A 14,197-nucleotide genomic window follows, 5' to 3' on the forward strand; every position below is an offset into this window, starting at 1 on the left:
CCTGCCTTAGGGTTAAGACTGATCTGGGGTCTTGGGATGCTGGCTTCAGTTACCCAGGTCTGCCACCAAGCTCCTTGTGTGATCTTGATCACAGATCTCCCTCTCCCCCATTGCACAATGAAGATACGACTTTGCTTCATCTGTTTAGGCTGCAAATTCTTTGGAGTAAAAACTATGTGCAGCTAGCTATGTGCAGACTGTGCGTCCCTAGCGCTGAGGGCTCCAGATCCTGCTCAGGACCTCGGGGTGCTGCTGCAATGCGACTGACAAAATAAAAGACGCAGGAAATGTTGGCGCCAACCCATGAACAAATAATTTTAATGGTTTTCAGCAGACTGCAGCTTCTAGGAGCTCCATTGTCTCCTCTCTTTGAAGTTGGACAGAAACAGTAAACACAACAAATATATGATACAACCCATCACAGCTGGATTAAAAAAATACACAAAAAAATATAATACATAAAAAAAAAAATGGTTTTACATTGTGGACTGACACAGCTCTACAAATGGTGACCATAACCCTGGTAAGCTTTACAAAGTCTTTAAAAAAATAAAACAGTACTTCATGTGAAATTCATAAATACACTGGGGCAGAGAGAAGGGCTGGGAGGTTACTTACTGACAAGAGTCTGTCTCTAGGTACCTGTTTTTAAGTCCCGTTAAGAGAGATGCAAGCACTCGGCCTCCTCACTGCTGTCCTACGGGGTCAGCAGTGGCGGCGGTGCTAACGGGCAGCGCGCGTGTGTATTTGTGTCCGCAAACCAGAGGTCAGAGGGTGTGTGGGAAGCTTTGCAACCACAGAACGAAGCAGGGCATCTACAGCTAGACGCATGGAGATGGCAAGGGAGAGGAGGCCGGAGGGTACAGCTGAGGGAAGGCTAAGAAACACAAAACAGTCCAGTTCACGCAGGGCTCGGGCCAAGAATACGCGGAGGGCTGGGTTTGCGGGGTTTCTAAATCCATCCTCGGCCGGTGGAGCAAACTCTTCCCCTCAGCGAATGGACTGGAGCCTGCCCCAGGAGTGTAGACAGCACCCCCTTCTCTCGAAGGCAGGGTCAGGAAGGGAAGGAGAAGGGAGATCCGGTGTGTCTGTGTGCTGAGGGGAATACTTGGAAAAGGAGGGAGGTTCCCAGAGTTTTTGATCGGTGAGTGAAACAAAAACGGAGAAACAAACAAAACATGCTACATATAAAATAATCCAGCCAGGTCTCCCTGCTGCTGGGGTACAGGCACTGCAAGAGATGCTACCTGGGGTTTCAAAAATCCCCCCTCCCCACCACCGGCCCGCATCTCCCCTCTGCCGCCTCTCTACCACCGCCCGAGTGGCTAGGAAGGACGTTCGGCCTACAGCCAGAGCGCGGGCTTTACTGGATCTCAGCCGTTCAGATGGCAGCTTATCCAGCCTGAGACAACCAGCCACAAATGACTGAGTTTTCTTAAGAGCCCAGGACAGAACCACGCGCCACGCCGGGGGAGAAGTACTATTCCCAACATCGCTGTTGCCACCCCAGGTAGCACAGACAGGGAGCTGGGAGGTTGGCTAGCTGGCAATTGAGGCTCAGAATTATTTGAGGATGGAGGGGTTCATCCCAAGATGAGAGCTGAGGTCCCGGGAGTCTCCGCGTGCCTTTCAGGACTGCTCTGAATTCCACGTATCGTCGGGTCCTGGAAGCTCAGCACCCACCGTTTGCTCCCCGGGCTGCCACGCGTGCTTTGCAGTAGGGTACATTTCCTGAGCTATCGGGCCTCGCTGCTTTATCGATTTGGTTCTGACGTACCATCCCGTCAATGTTACCTTCATCTCCTTGGGCTCGCACATGCATGGGAGCGTCCGTCTAAACCTTTCCAGGAAGTTCATGGCTGAGATCACTTGCAGCGTGATCAGAATAGTTAAATACGTTGTACAAGAAAAAACTTGGACCAATATAAAGGCTCCTTCAGGGCTGGAAGACCTGCTGGCTTCTCCAGGATTCCCTCCTGACTGTTTCACCCCATGTTGGATTCACATGAAACAGCACAGGGGACCACTGTACGACTCAGAAGCTGACGGGGGGGGGCGCTCTTGTCCGTCACAGCTTGGCTGCTTTCACGCCGAGCTGTCTACAGCCTGCGCAGGTGGCCACCCAGACAATGTCCGGGCATCCAGCCAGCCGGAAGAACATGCTAACCAGTCACTGCGGCAAGCAAAAGAGAACCCAAAAGAAGAACCAGGTCAAAACCAAAAGGTTCAGCCTCACGGAAGCGAGGCCAAGTCCGTGCAGAAGAATGCAGAGAAGGACAGGCTAGGAAGCAATGAAATGTCAGGTCTCCATGACATCCCCTTTCTGCGTCCACACCCCATCACCACTGGCACCCTCCTCCCAAGACGGAGGTGGTCAAAACAGCAGGACCTTAACCCATCCTTTTATGAAGCAACACAGTGGTTGGGCTCTCCTCTCCTCTCCTTCGCCCGGAAGAGGCCCCCTCCCGAAGAGAGAAAGACGGGGAAGATGGAAGAAGAATGATGGGGATGGAGGGGATCCCCCAAAGGCCAGTCTTCCCTTAGGCTCTCCTTTCATTGCATCTATTTCACCCACACATGTACCAAACCCTTGAGCTCTGTACAGTCACTATCCATCCAACAAGGCTAGTCTCCTCCAGCCAACACTTCACCATCCCTACCTCCTTCTTTTACTTTCTCATCGGGCCCCTTTCCAGGAGGCAAGTTTTTCTAGCACTAGGTCCTGCATTGGCAGCAGTTTAGCTATGATTAAGCCTCCACATTAATCCAGCTGGGCAGGAGGATGTGTTAGCAGGCCTGGACCTGTTCATTCATTCTCTGCCTGGCAGCCCCCACTCTTCTCAAAACCTCTTCCTCGTGCTTATTTCCGACCTTGCTCACCCACCTGCCCGAGTGGCAGAGGAAAGAGGTTTTACCACTCTTCTGCTGACTCCTAACTCCCTACCACACAGCCCCAGATTCCTTCCCCCACTTGTAACAAGGTTGCTATAGGAAATCCTGGGCTGCCCTAAATCCTGACATGCTCAGAGCTCAATGGAAAAGCAGCTCCCACGGCTGGGATTTTACAGGGCCCAGGAGAGGCAGCGTGGTGTGAGAGGCGTGCTGGGAAGGGCGCAGGGCTGCAAGAAGGATGGGTGGCTGAGAGGAAAAGTTGAAACCAAGAAGGTCCGCTAGAAAGAGCCAAAGACAAAGAAATGGAAATTTTACAAATGGAAATTAGGGTTGGAAAACCCAATGTTGTTACTGTTTTCTTATCCATTATTCTTAAATTACAAATGAGTACTTTGAGGCACTCGAGTCAAAATGCCACCGGCATCACTCTAGAAGGTGTAGATGGCTCAAACTCCCAGTGACTTCAGTGGGCAGCACTTTTAAAAATTATTTGCATTACAGGTGCTCTTAGAAACCTCAGCTGAGAGCAGGGTCCTGCTGCATTAGGTGCTGTACAGAAGCATAAGCACTGGGGCCCACCGTTTTTTTTTTCGGGGTGGGGCGGGGGGGTGTTTTATTTTGTTTTTTTGAGTAAAATCTTTCCAGAATTATCAAACCAAATGGGCTTGATGCAGCCAAATCCAACCTGCATCTTTTAGCTGCCAGTTTCATTTGGTTCTGCATCATTTGGCCCTTGGAAATGACTGTACAAATCAGCCTCACTTTGGTTCTGGTCACTTGCACAAGTGTGGGTTGTAAACACTGCAGGTTCAATCCCCATTAAATATGTGTTCGTTCGCTCAAAAAACCATTTCAAGTTCATTTGAAAACTGAATTTAAAAATAGGAGGGGGGGGGAAGCATTTTCTTCATCTCTCCCCAGTGACCCTTTAAAATATGGATCCTAAATTTTGGGCATACATCACCCAAAAACGCCCCTCAAGTCCTACACAAGCCATATCACCACCTTCCAATTTAACACAGACACAGGACCACATTTCATTTGGCACGCGGTGCTGAGACTCCGCAGACACCAGCGGAGTTGCATGCTTTACATCCTGGGTGGGTCTGGCCAGCAGGGCTCAGGCGAGGTTGCGTGATGTACATCCGCCATGGCAGGAACCACATGCCATAGTCTATCTTTCCAGACTCTGCCAAAAGGGAATGATCAGGAAAGCAGAGGGTAGGGAAAATGAATACCCCTGCTGAACTGGCCTTCAGACAGAGATCATTTCGTTCTGAGCTTCTCACCTGAAAAGTCAGATACCAAAGCACTTGCTTTGGTTTCCAAGTCCTGGGGATATTTGAGAATTTTCTGGTTCCTCCATCCTTTCCCAGCCCAGAGAGTTTCCTAAGCAGCCTCATTAGTACACAGCCTCCTGGATCTGCCCAAGTGCAGTCTTCAGACTGTTCTCCCCACAGCCTCAGAGATCCCCTTCTTCCAACTGAGCACCTTCTGCTACCTGCTCTGGCCTCCCACACATGGCCATGCAGCTGGGATCCTCTTCTCTGGTGGCTCAATGCCTACCCCTGCTCCTGTTACAACCCTAGCATCTGGGAAACTGCCAGGAAACCCATACCCTCCTGGAATCGCCATTGCAACCATTGCTCCAAGGATGCTTCAATGCCAAACACAGAGCTGGGGGAACCACCACAGTAACCCTTTCCTCTTGCACAGTCATGACTCCTTCCTGTAACTAGCTGAGAGGAATGTGACCCATGGAGACCTGACTTGAGCCTCCAGGGGCTGTCCCAGCTGTGCACACAGCCTGCTGCAAAGTGCTGGGCAAAACCACCTCCCCTGTCCCCTGCCAGTTCCCAAGCAGGCTGTATATTACTGGATAGACGACAAAGCGTTCACTTTCCCAAATGCACCTGCTACTTTCCACCTCATCTGAGCCGACTGGGCCAGGCCAAGCCAGGCCAGGTGCAGGATTACCGGTGTCTGAACATGGAAGAAAAGGGTGCAGCAGGGTGGCAGGGAGGGGTTGTCGGTCATGTGACAATGTGCTGCTCTAGTGCTTCAGCCTGGGACAGGCACGGAGGAAATTCAGGCCTTGCCAGTGACAGGGGCCGATGCGCCAATCAGTGGCCAACCCTGTCCCCCCCTTCCTGCTTTGGACAAGGCCCTCGTTTCACTCTATGGTTTCTTTTTCTTCTTTTTTCTTTAAAAAAAATTGTTCCTAAGTAGAAAACATCTGTGATTGCAAGTCAGTCTTTTTGGCTTTTTTTTTTTGTTTCGTTTTCAAATGACTTCTCTCGAGGCATCCTGCACGGGCGGCTTCTCTGCACAAGACCCTTTTCACCCCACTCTCGCCTCCCCTCAATGCCCCCGCCCGCCCCAGAGGCCTCTAGTCCTTGACCAACTTGTATACGTGGTGCTGGGCGCCGTGTTCACTGTTGGATACCTCAAACACAAAGGCTATGCAGAGCAAGGTCTCCTGGGTATCCCTGTTCGTAACAACCTGAAGTGGGGAGGAGAAAGAGCTCAGTTAGGAGGGGAAGTCATTCCAGAAAGGCCTTTCTTGTTTGTCAAGGCACAGGTCTGCCATGTGGGTGATCTCTCTTTACAGGTGTGTACACACATGCATGGACTGAGACTGCTGGCTCCCCCCCTCTATACCTACTTTCGCCACAGACACCTGAGCTGCTTGAACCTTGAAACTGGAAATGTTCAACAATTGTTTTCATCCAGAAATGGAAGAAAAACAAAAATGCTCTCAAAAAAATCCAAAGTGACATTTCTTCTTTTGGGAGAAAAATTAAGAATTGGATTTCAACAGGGGTTTGGGGTTTTTTGATTTTTCACAGGCTTTTCCATTATGTTTAGCATTTTCACATTATGCAGCATTATTCCTGAGCGGTCATGAAATAATACAATTATCAAGTTAAATGCAACACTGGTAACGAAAGGCTATGAAATAAATAATGGACAAATAAACCTGAAAAATCCAAGTAAAAGACATGCTTACATGAACATTTTTACTTGGAAAAGGTCTGAAAATTTTCTGAAGTGAAATGTTGTTATTTTCTAAACAAGATTTTGTTATGTTAATTTTCTGCCAAAAAATCCATAAAAAGAAGCCAATAAGGATTTGTAAAAATTTCATCTGAATGGTATTTTCTAGACTGAAAACTCTTTCAAACAAGATTTTTTTCACCCAGATCTAATGAAAAATTGCATCATTCTATCTTGGCAGCATTTAATACTCACTTTTCAACGATGGAAATAACTATATCGTGGGCAGGGCAGGCAAGTGACTTATACCATGTGCATATAAGTATACATGTACATGTACATTCATTGTTAAATGGCTGTGCAAGAATTGTGTAAACTAGGGGTGGCCAACATGCAGCATATATGCCACAAGTGGCACTGGCAGCCTCTGTAAGTGGCATGGGGCAAATCAGACAGGGAGCAGAAAGCAGAGCAGCAGGTCAGGGTAACACTAGGGAGGGTGCAGGGCATACCCTGTGGCACACCTGCCAAAAAGGTTGGCCCTCACTGATGTGGACATGCATACAGAAGTCTATTCTACAGATTACATTAGGCACATGAATGCACTCTAGGAATTAAAGAGTGTATGAATTAAAGGGGATTTAAGAAAACCAAGAAACAAACCTTCCCTGAGTATCATTGTGATATTGTGACTTTTCTAAAATAGACCACCCTGTGCCAAGATTTGGTATATAGAAATTCTAGGTCAATTGACTTGGTCTTTGGTGAAATCGGGAAGTGGATTTGAAAAGTTAGGGTATGCGCTTTCAAAATGATTAGCAACTGCAGGCAACCTACTTCAGCCACCTTAGGGACTTGCATCTCAGGGGTGGGGCAGCACTGTTGGCATCTTAGGGAGCACAACCAGAATCACCAACGACTTTGGAGCGTTTGGTTTGTAAGGAGGAGCCAGTGTTGACCTTAACCACAAAGAGACTTACACCCACACACAAAAAAGGGCGATTATTTGATGGGGTATCATCAGTAATCGTGCACTGCTTACAGAACTGCTCAATGCTGTGCTGGGGAGCAGAAGAAGAGGATGGAAGCCAAAGTGGGAAGCAAGAGCTGTACCTGCAGGATGGTGAAATTCTCCAGGACGCTGTTCATCATGTACTTCTCCGGGAGGTGCTTGAGTTTGTGGATAAAGTTGATCATGTATTCACACATGGGCGAACGATGGATTCGATATACAAACCGGCCGTTCTCCAGCCGCGCGTACTCTGTCTGCAAGAGAACGGAGTCAGGGGCTCGGTGTTACCTTATAGTTACCACCCAGCTACCAGCAGAAAACGAGAGGAGGACTAAGGGGAAGGGCAGACAGGAGTGAGGGCACTACGGTTGAGGAAGCAATGACACAGAAAACTGCTGTAAAAGTCCTAAGGGACTCTAGGGCAGTTCCAGGAGAAGGCTGACCTTTGTTAGTTCATACACTCCATACACCCTTAAGAAACTAGCTCATCTCTCCCAGCATCCATCCAATGAACTCAAGTCACTTGTGCCTTTAGGCTGAAAGCTCTTTGGAGCAGGGACTCATAGTATCTGGCAGGTCTTACTTGTTGCACAGCACCCTGCCTACCTAAGGTAAAGAAGCCCACAAGCCAAGAACAGAACCCAAAGATGCCCAACCCCCTATCTCCCACTCCAGTTCCCACACAATCATCCCTCTTTTCATACCAAGCGTGCAGGACTCACCTCCACCTTCTCAACGACTTGCTTCCCGAAGGAGCACACTTTGGTGGAGACAGTGATGGTCATGTTTTCTGCACTGCTGTACTGGCTGCTCACGCCATAGAAAGTCCCAGGGCCATCTTGGATAGTGCTGTTCAGATCGGCCTGCAGTAAGGGCGGAGGGAAGGAGTTGTTTGTTATTAGGCACTGAGCCAAGTTTCGGCTGGGTGTGGCAAGGAGATGTTAGGGATAGGCACCTGGAGGTCAAAACATTGACTTATACATGCAGGATCTTATATGGAGCCCAAGGGTTGACAGTCTGCCACAGGCATGTTACCCTCTACTGAGATACAGCTGTGTTTTAGGGGAAAGGCAACCACCGCTTCAGTGTGCAGCGAGAGCCCAGAGAAGGGCAGGACAGTAAACGGAAAGTGTCACAGGCACACAGTGGGGCAGGGGCAAACTCAGGAGACGGGATGTTGCCCCTGCTGGAATTTGGCCAGGACCTTAGGACCAAACACAACTGGGTCTGGTACAAAGAGTGACCAGATCAATAGCCAAGCAGGGCCACAAGCAGCATGGCTCTTACCCAGAACTTGACGAGGAAGAAGGAGTTCTGCGGTCCCCTCTCGTAGAGCTCCTTGAGGCCTCCTTTCTTCTCAGGGAACTTGTCATAGATCTGGCGGATGTCCACAGCCTCCAGCAGGGGATCGCTGTATGAGGGGTTCGTCTGCCCGATGTGCACAAAGAGGTGTTTGCTGTACTGTAGGGGAAGCAGGGAGCATCAGTGACATGGGAACAGGCCACCCAGGGCTGAGTCACTACAACACACGGCAGAGCTACATGCACCTTAGTGACACTGTTCGAGTCCTTCTGACATCCACCCGTCTGTGAAGGAAAGAGTTGTAGGGAAGGCAGCCTTCACTCCCCCCTCCCCAGAGTGCTCATGGGTGCAATCTCTACGTGGCCCCACAACCATCCCTTGACTGACATGGGGGTCTCAAGAGCACGGGGTGGGGAAGAGCGCATGTTCTGGCCTCTGGGACCCTTGCCTGACCATTGATCAGACAAACCCTCTGCGCCCCAGGACTGTTACCGTTTCAGCATCTCGCGGCACCTCCATGAACGCGGAGTACTCAAGGAGCCGCAGCTTAGCCGAGGCAATGGTGCGGTCCTGCCAGACTGGCACGGCCGAGGCAGTTGGCGGGAGAGGAGCCAGGGGCTCGTAACCTAGAAGAGAGGAAGAGGGGGCACCCGGTGAGCTGCGGGTAACCCATCACACCAACCCCTGCGCACTGCAGCTCAGGGATATCTTCCACTCCCTGTATCCTGGGCATGGTGCCCTGTCAGGTCTAGTCCCCTCAGCCAGCACCCAGGTACTTTCTAGTCTGGCCATGGCACTCGGATGCAGTGGGGCTGGCCCATCCCCCTGGGGAGCTTGTTCCACTGCCTGGAGGCAATCACAGACCCATGGTTTAGCTGCTGGACAGGGATGTAGAGCTTGGCTGTGTTTGCACTACCAAGAAAAATCCTGTGGCATATCAATCCCTGCCTGACCCTACACAAGCTGACCCACCACCCCACCCTGGTGCCAGCTCCTTTGGGCATGCGAGAGCCAAGTCATTCAGATCAAATTCTAAATGACTTCAACAGCTGGAGGAAAAAACAGCTGCCTAGAGCAGCAACCTTCACTCTCCCTTGCCCTTTCCCAGGCAGGGCCTGGCTGTTTTGTAATGCCCAGAGCCTGACCCAGTGGGGCCTTCATGCTCCTGAGGGAGGGGTCTTGGTGCCTGGGCAGCATACACAATTGTTCTCTCTCTGTCTAACAGTGCCTCGCGTTGTGGCTAAGAGCCCTGCTGGGATCAGTCTTGCCTGGCTCGTCTCTTACGCTCCTTAAGTGGCAAGTGGTGATGGTAAGGGGCTGTCCTGAGCTTCTTGCTCTATGTCCTGGATATGGGCACGGTGCTAAAAATTTGTAGCTCCAAGATCGTGAGCTTCTACTGTGTGAGGCTAAAGAACAGACGCCACTGGCTGGAAGTAGTGAGACACATGCCTCTATCATGGTCTGGCCACTAGGGAGGGATGAAGAGCCACACTGTTAGCAAGGGTTATGTTTGCAAAGGCTGCCGAGCCAGTGGCCAAGCTAGGAAGGAGGCAGCTTGATTCTGGGCATGCTGCATGGTGAGGTTTTGCTGACACACACAGAGAACTGAACAGAGCAGGCTTCGGCCCTGGGATCAGCTGAAGGTGGTGCCCCAGATTTCAGGGCCAGCATGAAGAGGAGCCTGCTGGGACTGGCAGTCAGGCGGCATCCCAGAAAGACAGAGGAACCCTGCCTGCCTGGTGGAGAGGGTGATGGAAAGGGAAGGGAAAAAAGAAAGCCCCCTTTAAGTTAGCACTACAGTCTCTATAGCAAAGATCAACACATTTGTGCCAGTGAACACACGTATGGGTCGTGGATGGGAGCAGGAGCAGGGGTAGGGGAGCCAAGGACAGGGTAATGAAGCAAACTAGTACTGCCTCCAAGAGGCAAACGTACTGGCTGAGACCTGGCCACCAGGTGAAAGCAGACACTTACTGGCTAGTGATGGAGGCATGGGTGACTGGATGGGGTAGGCTGGTTGTGCAAACGGTTTAATGCTGGAAAACAAAGTGCATTGTTAGGCAAGTTAAGAAAACCCTCTTTTATAAAACGTCCCCTCCTCATTTCCCACCCACCCCCCAGCTAGGGACTGACAGGCACTTCCTGGACTATTAAGATAAGAATAACTATAATGTGCACATACAAACGCATGGAACAGCTGTTTGCTCTCCTCTTCCTGCATCTGCCACCCCAGTCATCCCTTCCCTAACTAAAGGGACCATCTGTGCCCCTTCCAGCAGCCAAGCACTGTCAGACACATGCCAAAGCACACTCCCTCCCCACCCCACCCCCCGACGCTTAGGAGAATGGACGTCCAGCCCATCTCCAGGCCTGATGCTCTCTGGACACACAAGAATTTGCTGAATGTCATGGCACTCTGCCTGCTAGGGTATGACCAGTATCCAGGGCTGGTCAGACACCGAGTTTGCTCACATCAGTCATGCTAGCAGTGAGAAGCGTGCATTTCCTTGGGAGCTGCAGAGCTCAAGGGTTGCTCAGATGGGCCTAAGATGTCCAAGAAGATGCTGGCTGGGGTCAGGCCGAATCAGGCTCTGGGCCCAGAGCTAGCACCAAGCATAGGGGAAGACAATGGAAACTAGGTGGGAATCTTGCACTACTGCATTTTCCTCCATTCCCTGCCAAGGCTGTAGCACTGATATGCAAACTGCTGGCTTGCTAAGCACCTTCAGCCTCATCACGCCAGCCTCGCACCCAGAAATACAGCAGTTCCATCTCCATCCCGACACAGGAGAGCCAGGCAAACATCCCCAACATCCTACCACAGAGAGGCCTGCCCAGTTTCCATGGTGCTCTTCATTAATTTTGGCAAGCAGGTTCCTGGGAGCATACTGCATACAACAGATGCTCTCTACACACCGCTCCTGTGCAAGATGCCCCCCACAAGGCTGACTCAGGAGGGGACTGATGGGGCTGAGCACAGCACTTGGGAAGTCTGATAGAGTCCCTGCTCTAATCACTGCACCAAGCTGCTTCCCCTCTACCACACTGAGCATTTCTAACTGAAATCGCATGGGGAAGAATCACAGGTGAGAGTAAAGAGTCCTCCCGTTGTGTGTATGGCACAGTTGCTCCTTGCTATGTCTCAATACTCACTCCTGAGAGGGTCCAGGCTGTCCTGGGATAGGCCCACTCCAAAACTGGGAAAACAAAAGCACATAAAGAACCACAGTTAGGCACTTCATTAGCAAAACAGCTCAAGGACGTGGGCACGTTTGGTTTCATCCTCTCACTGTCAGCTCAGCAAATACGTTGAGGGGCTTTAAGGTTGAAAAGCAAGTCCACAGCCAGCCTGGACCATATGCCTCATGCTGGGAGCCCTGTTATGACAGTCTCAAAAGCAGCTGCTGAGAGCACCATGTAGACCAAGCTCCATCAGCCCTTTCGCCTTACAGAGCCTGCTGCTGGGAGAGGCTGGAACTGGGCTGAGCTGCCATTCTCCTGGACCATCCCCTACAGCACCTCCCGTGGGGAGAGTCTAGGACTGAGTAGTTTTGATCTCCCTCCTCTGCTGCTCTCTGCCCTCAGATTCTGCCGCAGAGCCTGCTGCTTGTGGTATGCCTCACCGGGCTGGGAATATAAAGGATCCCCTCTTCTAAGCAGGGCCTTCACCCTCAAAGAGGAGAGTGCCTTACCCTGGGGGCAGCAGAGAAGACAGCCTGAGGAAGAGGAGGAGGGGGACTGAGTTTGTTCTGCAGGACGCTGGCTGATACGATCTGTGCAGATGACATGGAGGCCATACTCTGCAGGGCTTTGTCCTTTGAGACCTGGTCCTGTGGGAAGGGAGACAGAACAGAGTGGTTACCCATCCAGGCAGGACAGGGGGACTGACACAAACACACACACACTGCTTTAACCCCCTTCATCCTGAGAGCCCAACCCTCCTTACACACTAGAGCTACATGAACCCAATGGGTTGCCTTCAGCAATTTCTGGGATGAAACATGGCACCCATTTAAGTGCTGCTACGCACTGTTAGGTGACAGCTCAGGACTGGAAGTATCAAAGAATAATGCAACACGTCAGGGGGAACTCAGGAGCAGGAATGCAAACCGCAGTGCTAGGATCTGCCCAGGCCAATATGTCGATTTTTGCAAAGGGATCATTAGCACAACGTATCTGTAAGACAGTTCCTTTAACAGCACTGTGCTGGGGCACTGGGTCGGGGCCGGACTCAGAAGAAGCGCACCTGACTGATGTGACATGTTCTACCTCGGCCGTCTCCTGTCCAGGAGAGAGGGGGAAGGGGTAGAGGGGAAAATGAAAGAAAGTAAAGTGCAAACTGAAATTCCACTTACCAAGTTCATGGCCTGTGGGCAAAAGAAAGGAAACGAGACAGTTAGTGTGTTTACGATGATCTCAGAGCAGAGACGTTTGCATCACTTACAGTAGCTAGTAACAAAGTGACCCTTCACATTCAAAGGAACATGGGCTGGCCTTTGGAAGCAAGCCATATCCTAGCCTGGCTGCTGTCTGTCCCCCTGTCATGACGATGTTGGGGCACAGGAACAGAGATGGCGGTGGGGGCGGGGAATGCGTGGGCTGCCTGTGGCACCTAGTTAGGCTCTGCTGGGAAGTGCAAATAATACAACTGCTCCTTCATACCACCCGAGCAGCCTGCACTCGGATGCAAATCCATGGAGTGACTGTGAGACCGGGACTACTTGGGTACAAAGCAGTCTTGCATGAATCGCACGTGCAAAGTGGGTACCAGCAGCAGGGCTGCGGGCTCTTTGGTGGCATGTGCCCAAGGAGGTGAGTGGCGAGGCGTGTGGGACTACGTGTGAGCAGAAGGGGTGCACGTTCGGTTGTGCGTGTGGAGAAGGGTGTCTGTGTAAGGAAGTGCGCCTTGGCTATTTAAGCCAGGTCAGATTTCTCCGCTCCGAAGCTGTCACTCAGGTGCTGATGTAGGCTGTTACATCGTCCTTGTGTTTAGTAGAGCAGATCCTTTCCCAATTGCCATCTCTCAGAGGAGAAAGTAGCATTCAAACACCCTGTGCCAGGGGAGCTGGGCAAGCCTGCTAGGTGGGAGTGGACTGGAACCGAGGCATCCGTGTGGACCTCCATGGGACCCCTTGGCATGGCTCTCCCCTGACACTGCATGGGCCACACTGTCACGAGGGTTCGGTTTCTACTGAGACCACCTAAGCCAAGGGGCTGGATCTGCAGGAGGGGCTTGGCACAGTGGGGACAAAGCACTGGCTTGGGGCTGGTGCACTTGCAAGTGGTGACTCCTTAAAGGAACAGGGTCTCCATGGAGCTAATATTATTTGGGCTGCAGGGCAGGAACAGAGGCTCTTACACTCTTTCCCAGCACGTCTGTGATCAGTTGAGCGTGTGCATATGCTACCTATGATTGCTCTGCTATCAACTGCCACATCCACATCATCTTGCCCTCAGTCTTGAGTGTCACAAGAGCTACAACCACCTATGCATCCCCAGATGACTTGGGGCAAAAACACACTCCAATTCAAAAAGGAACAAATGTGCAGTTACACATCCCTGATAAAGGCAGGTAAAAAAGAAAAAAATGGATAGCATTTCTGCAAAGAGCTGTGGGTGCCAATTTGAAGAGCCACTTGTGGCTTAGGAGCCCTGGCCTGAGCATCACTGGCTTAGCTCTTGAAGGACTGGTTCGTTGGCATGTTTTGATTAGATTTTATGAGCACCCAGGGGCTGAGCTGAATGCATTTTAAAAATCGACATTACATAGCCACATGCATGGGGAATACAGGAGCCCACACAAGAACTACTGAGAACTAAGAGATGGTTGAACTTGGCTGTGTTAAGAAGGGCTCACAAAAAAGGAGTTTCAGGTGTTAAACAAGCCAGTCCTGCTCACCTTTTTGGAAGCGCTTTCGAGTATTTCAGAGCAGATGGGGCTGCATAAGTTCAGCCACCATTGGCATGTCTCTCAGGCCCTGTCTGTGCTCCCTC

The 14,197-nt window shown here is 51.0% G+C and overlaps 1 protein-coding gene across 3 annotated transcripts in view; it reads right to left on the reverse strand.

The window, feature by feature from the left end:
- Positions 1 to 288: 288 nt before the first annotated feature.
- Positions 289 to 14,197, reverse strand: part of TEAD3 (TEA domain transcription factor 3) — a 29,585-nt gene continuing 15,676 nt past the window's right edge. For all 3 annotated transcript variants that reach the window (XM_090025071.1, XM_090025069.1, XM_090025070.1), the window contains 9 exons: positions 12,559 to 12,570; positions 11,896 to 12,033; positions 11,357 to 11,400; positions 10,178 to 10,239; positions 8,696 to 8,829; positions 8,189 to 8,362; positions 7,624 to 7,764; positions 7,003 to 7,155; positions 289 to 5,395 (listed from right to left, as the gene is read on the reverse strand). In XM_090025071.1, the coding sequence (XP_089881197.1) occupies positions 5,282 to 5,395; positions 7,003 to 7,155; positions 7,624 to 7,764; positions 8,189 to 8,362; positions 8,696 to 8,829; positions 10,178 to 10,239; positions 11,357 to 11,400; positions 11,896 to 12,033; positions 12,559 to 12,570 (972 nt within the window). In that variant the 3' untranslated portion in view covers positions 289 to 5,281. The remainder of the gene's footprint in view (positions 5,396 to 7,002; positions 7,156 to 7,623; positions 7,765 to 8,188; positions 8,363 to 8,695; positions 8,830 to 10,177; positions 10,240 to 11,356; positions 11,401 to 11,895; positions 12,034 to 12,558; positions 12,571 to 14,197) is intronic.

This window comes from Crocodylus siamensis, chromosome 13 (genome assembly GCF_052110815.1).
Source record: "Crocodylus siamensis isolate JL-2025a chromosome 13, ASM5211081v1, whole genome shotgun sequence".
NCBI classification, from domain to species: domain Eukaryota; kingdom Metazoa; phylum Chordata; order Crocodylia; family Crocodylidae; genus Crocodylus; species Crocodylus siamensis.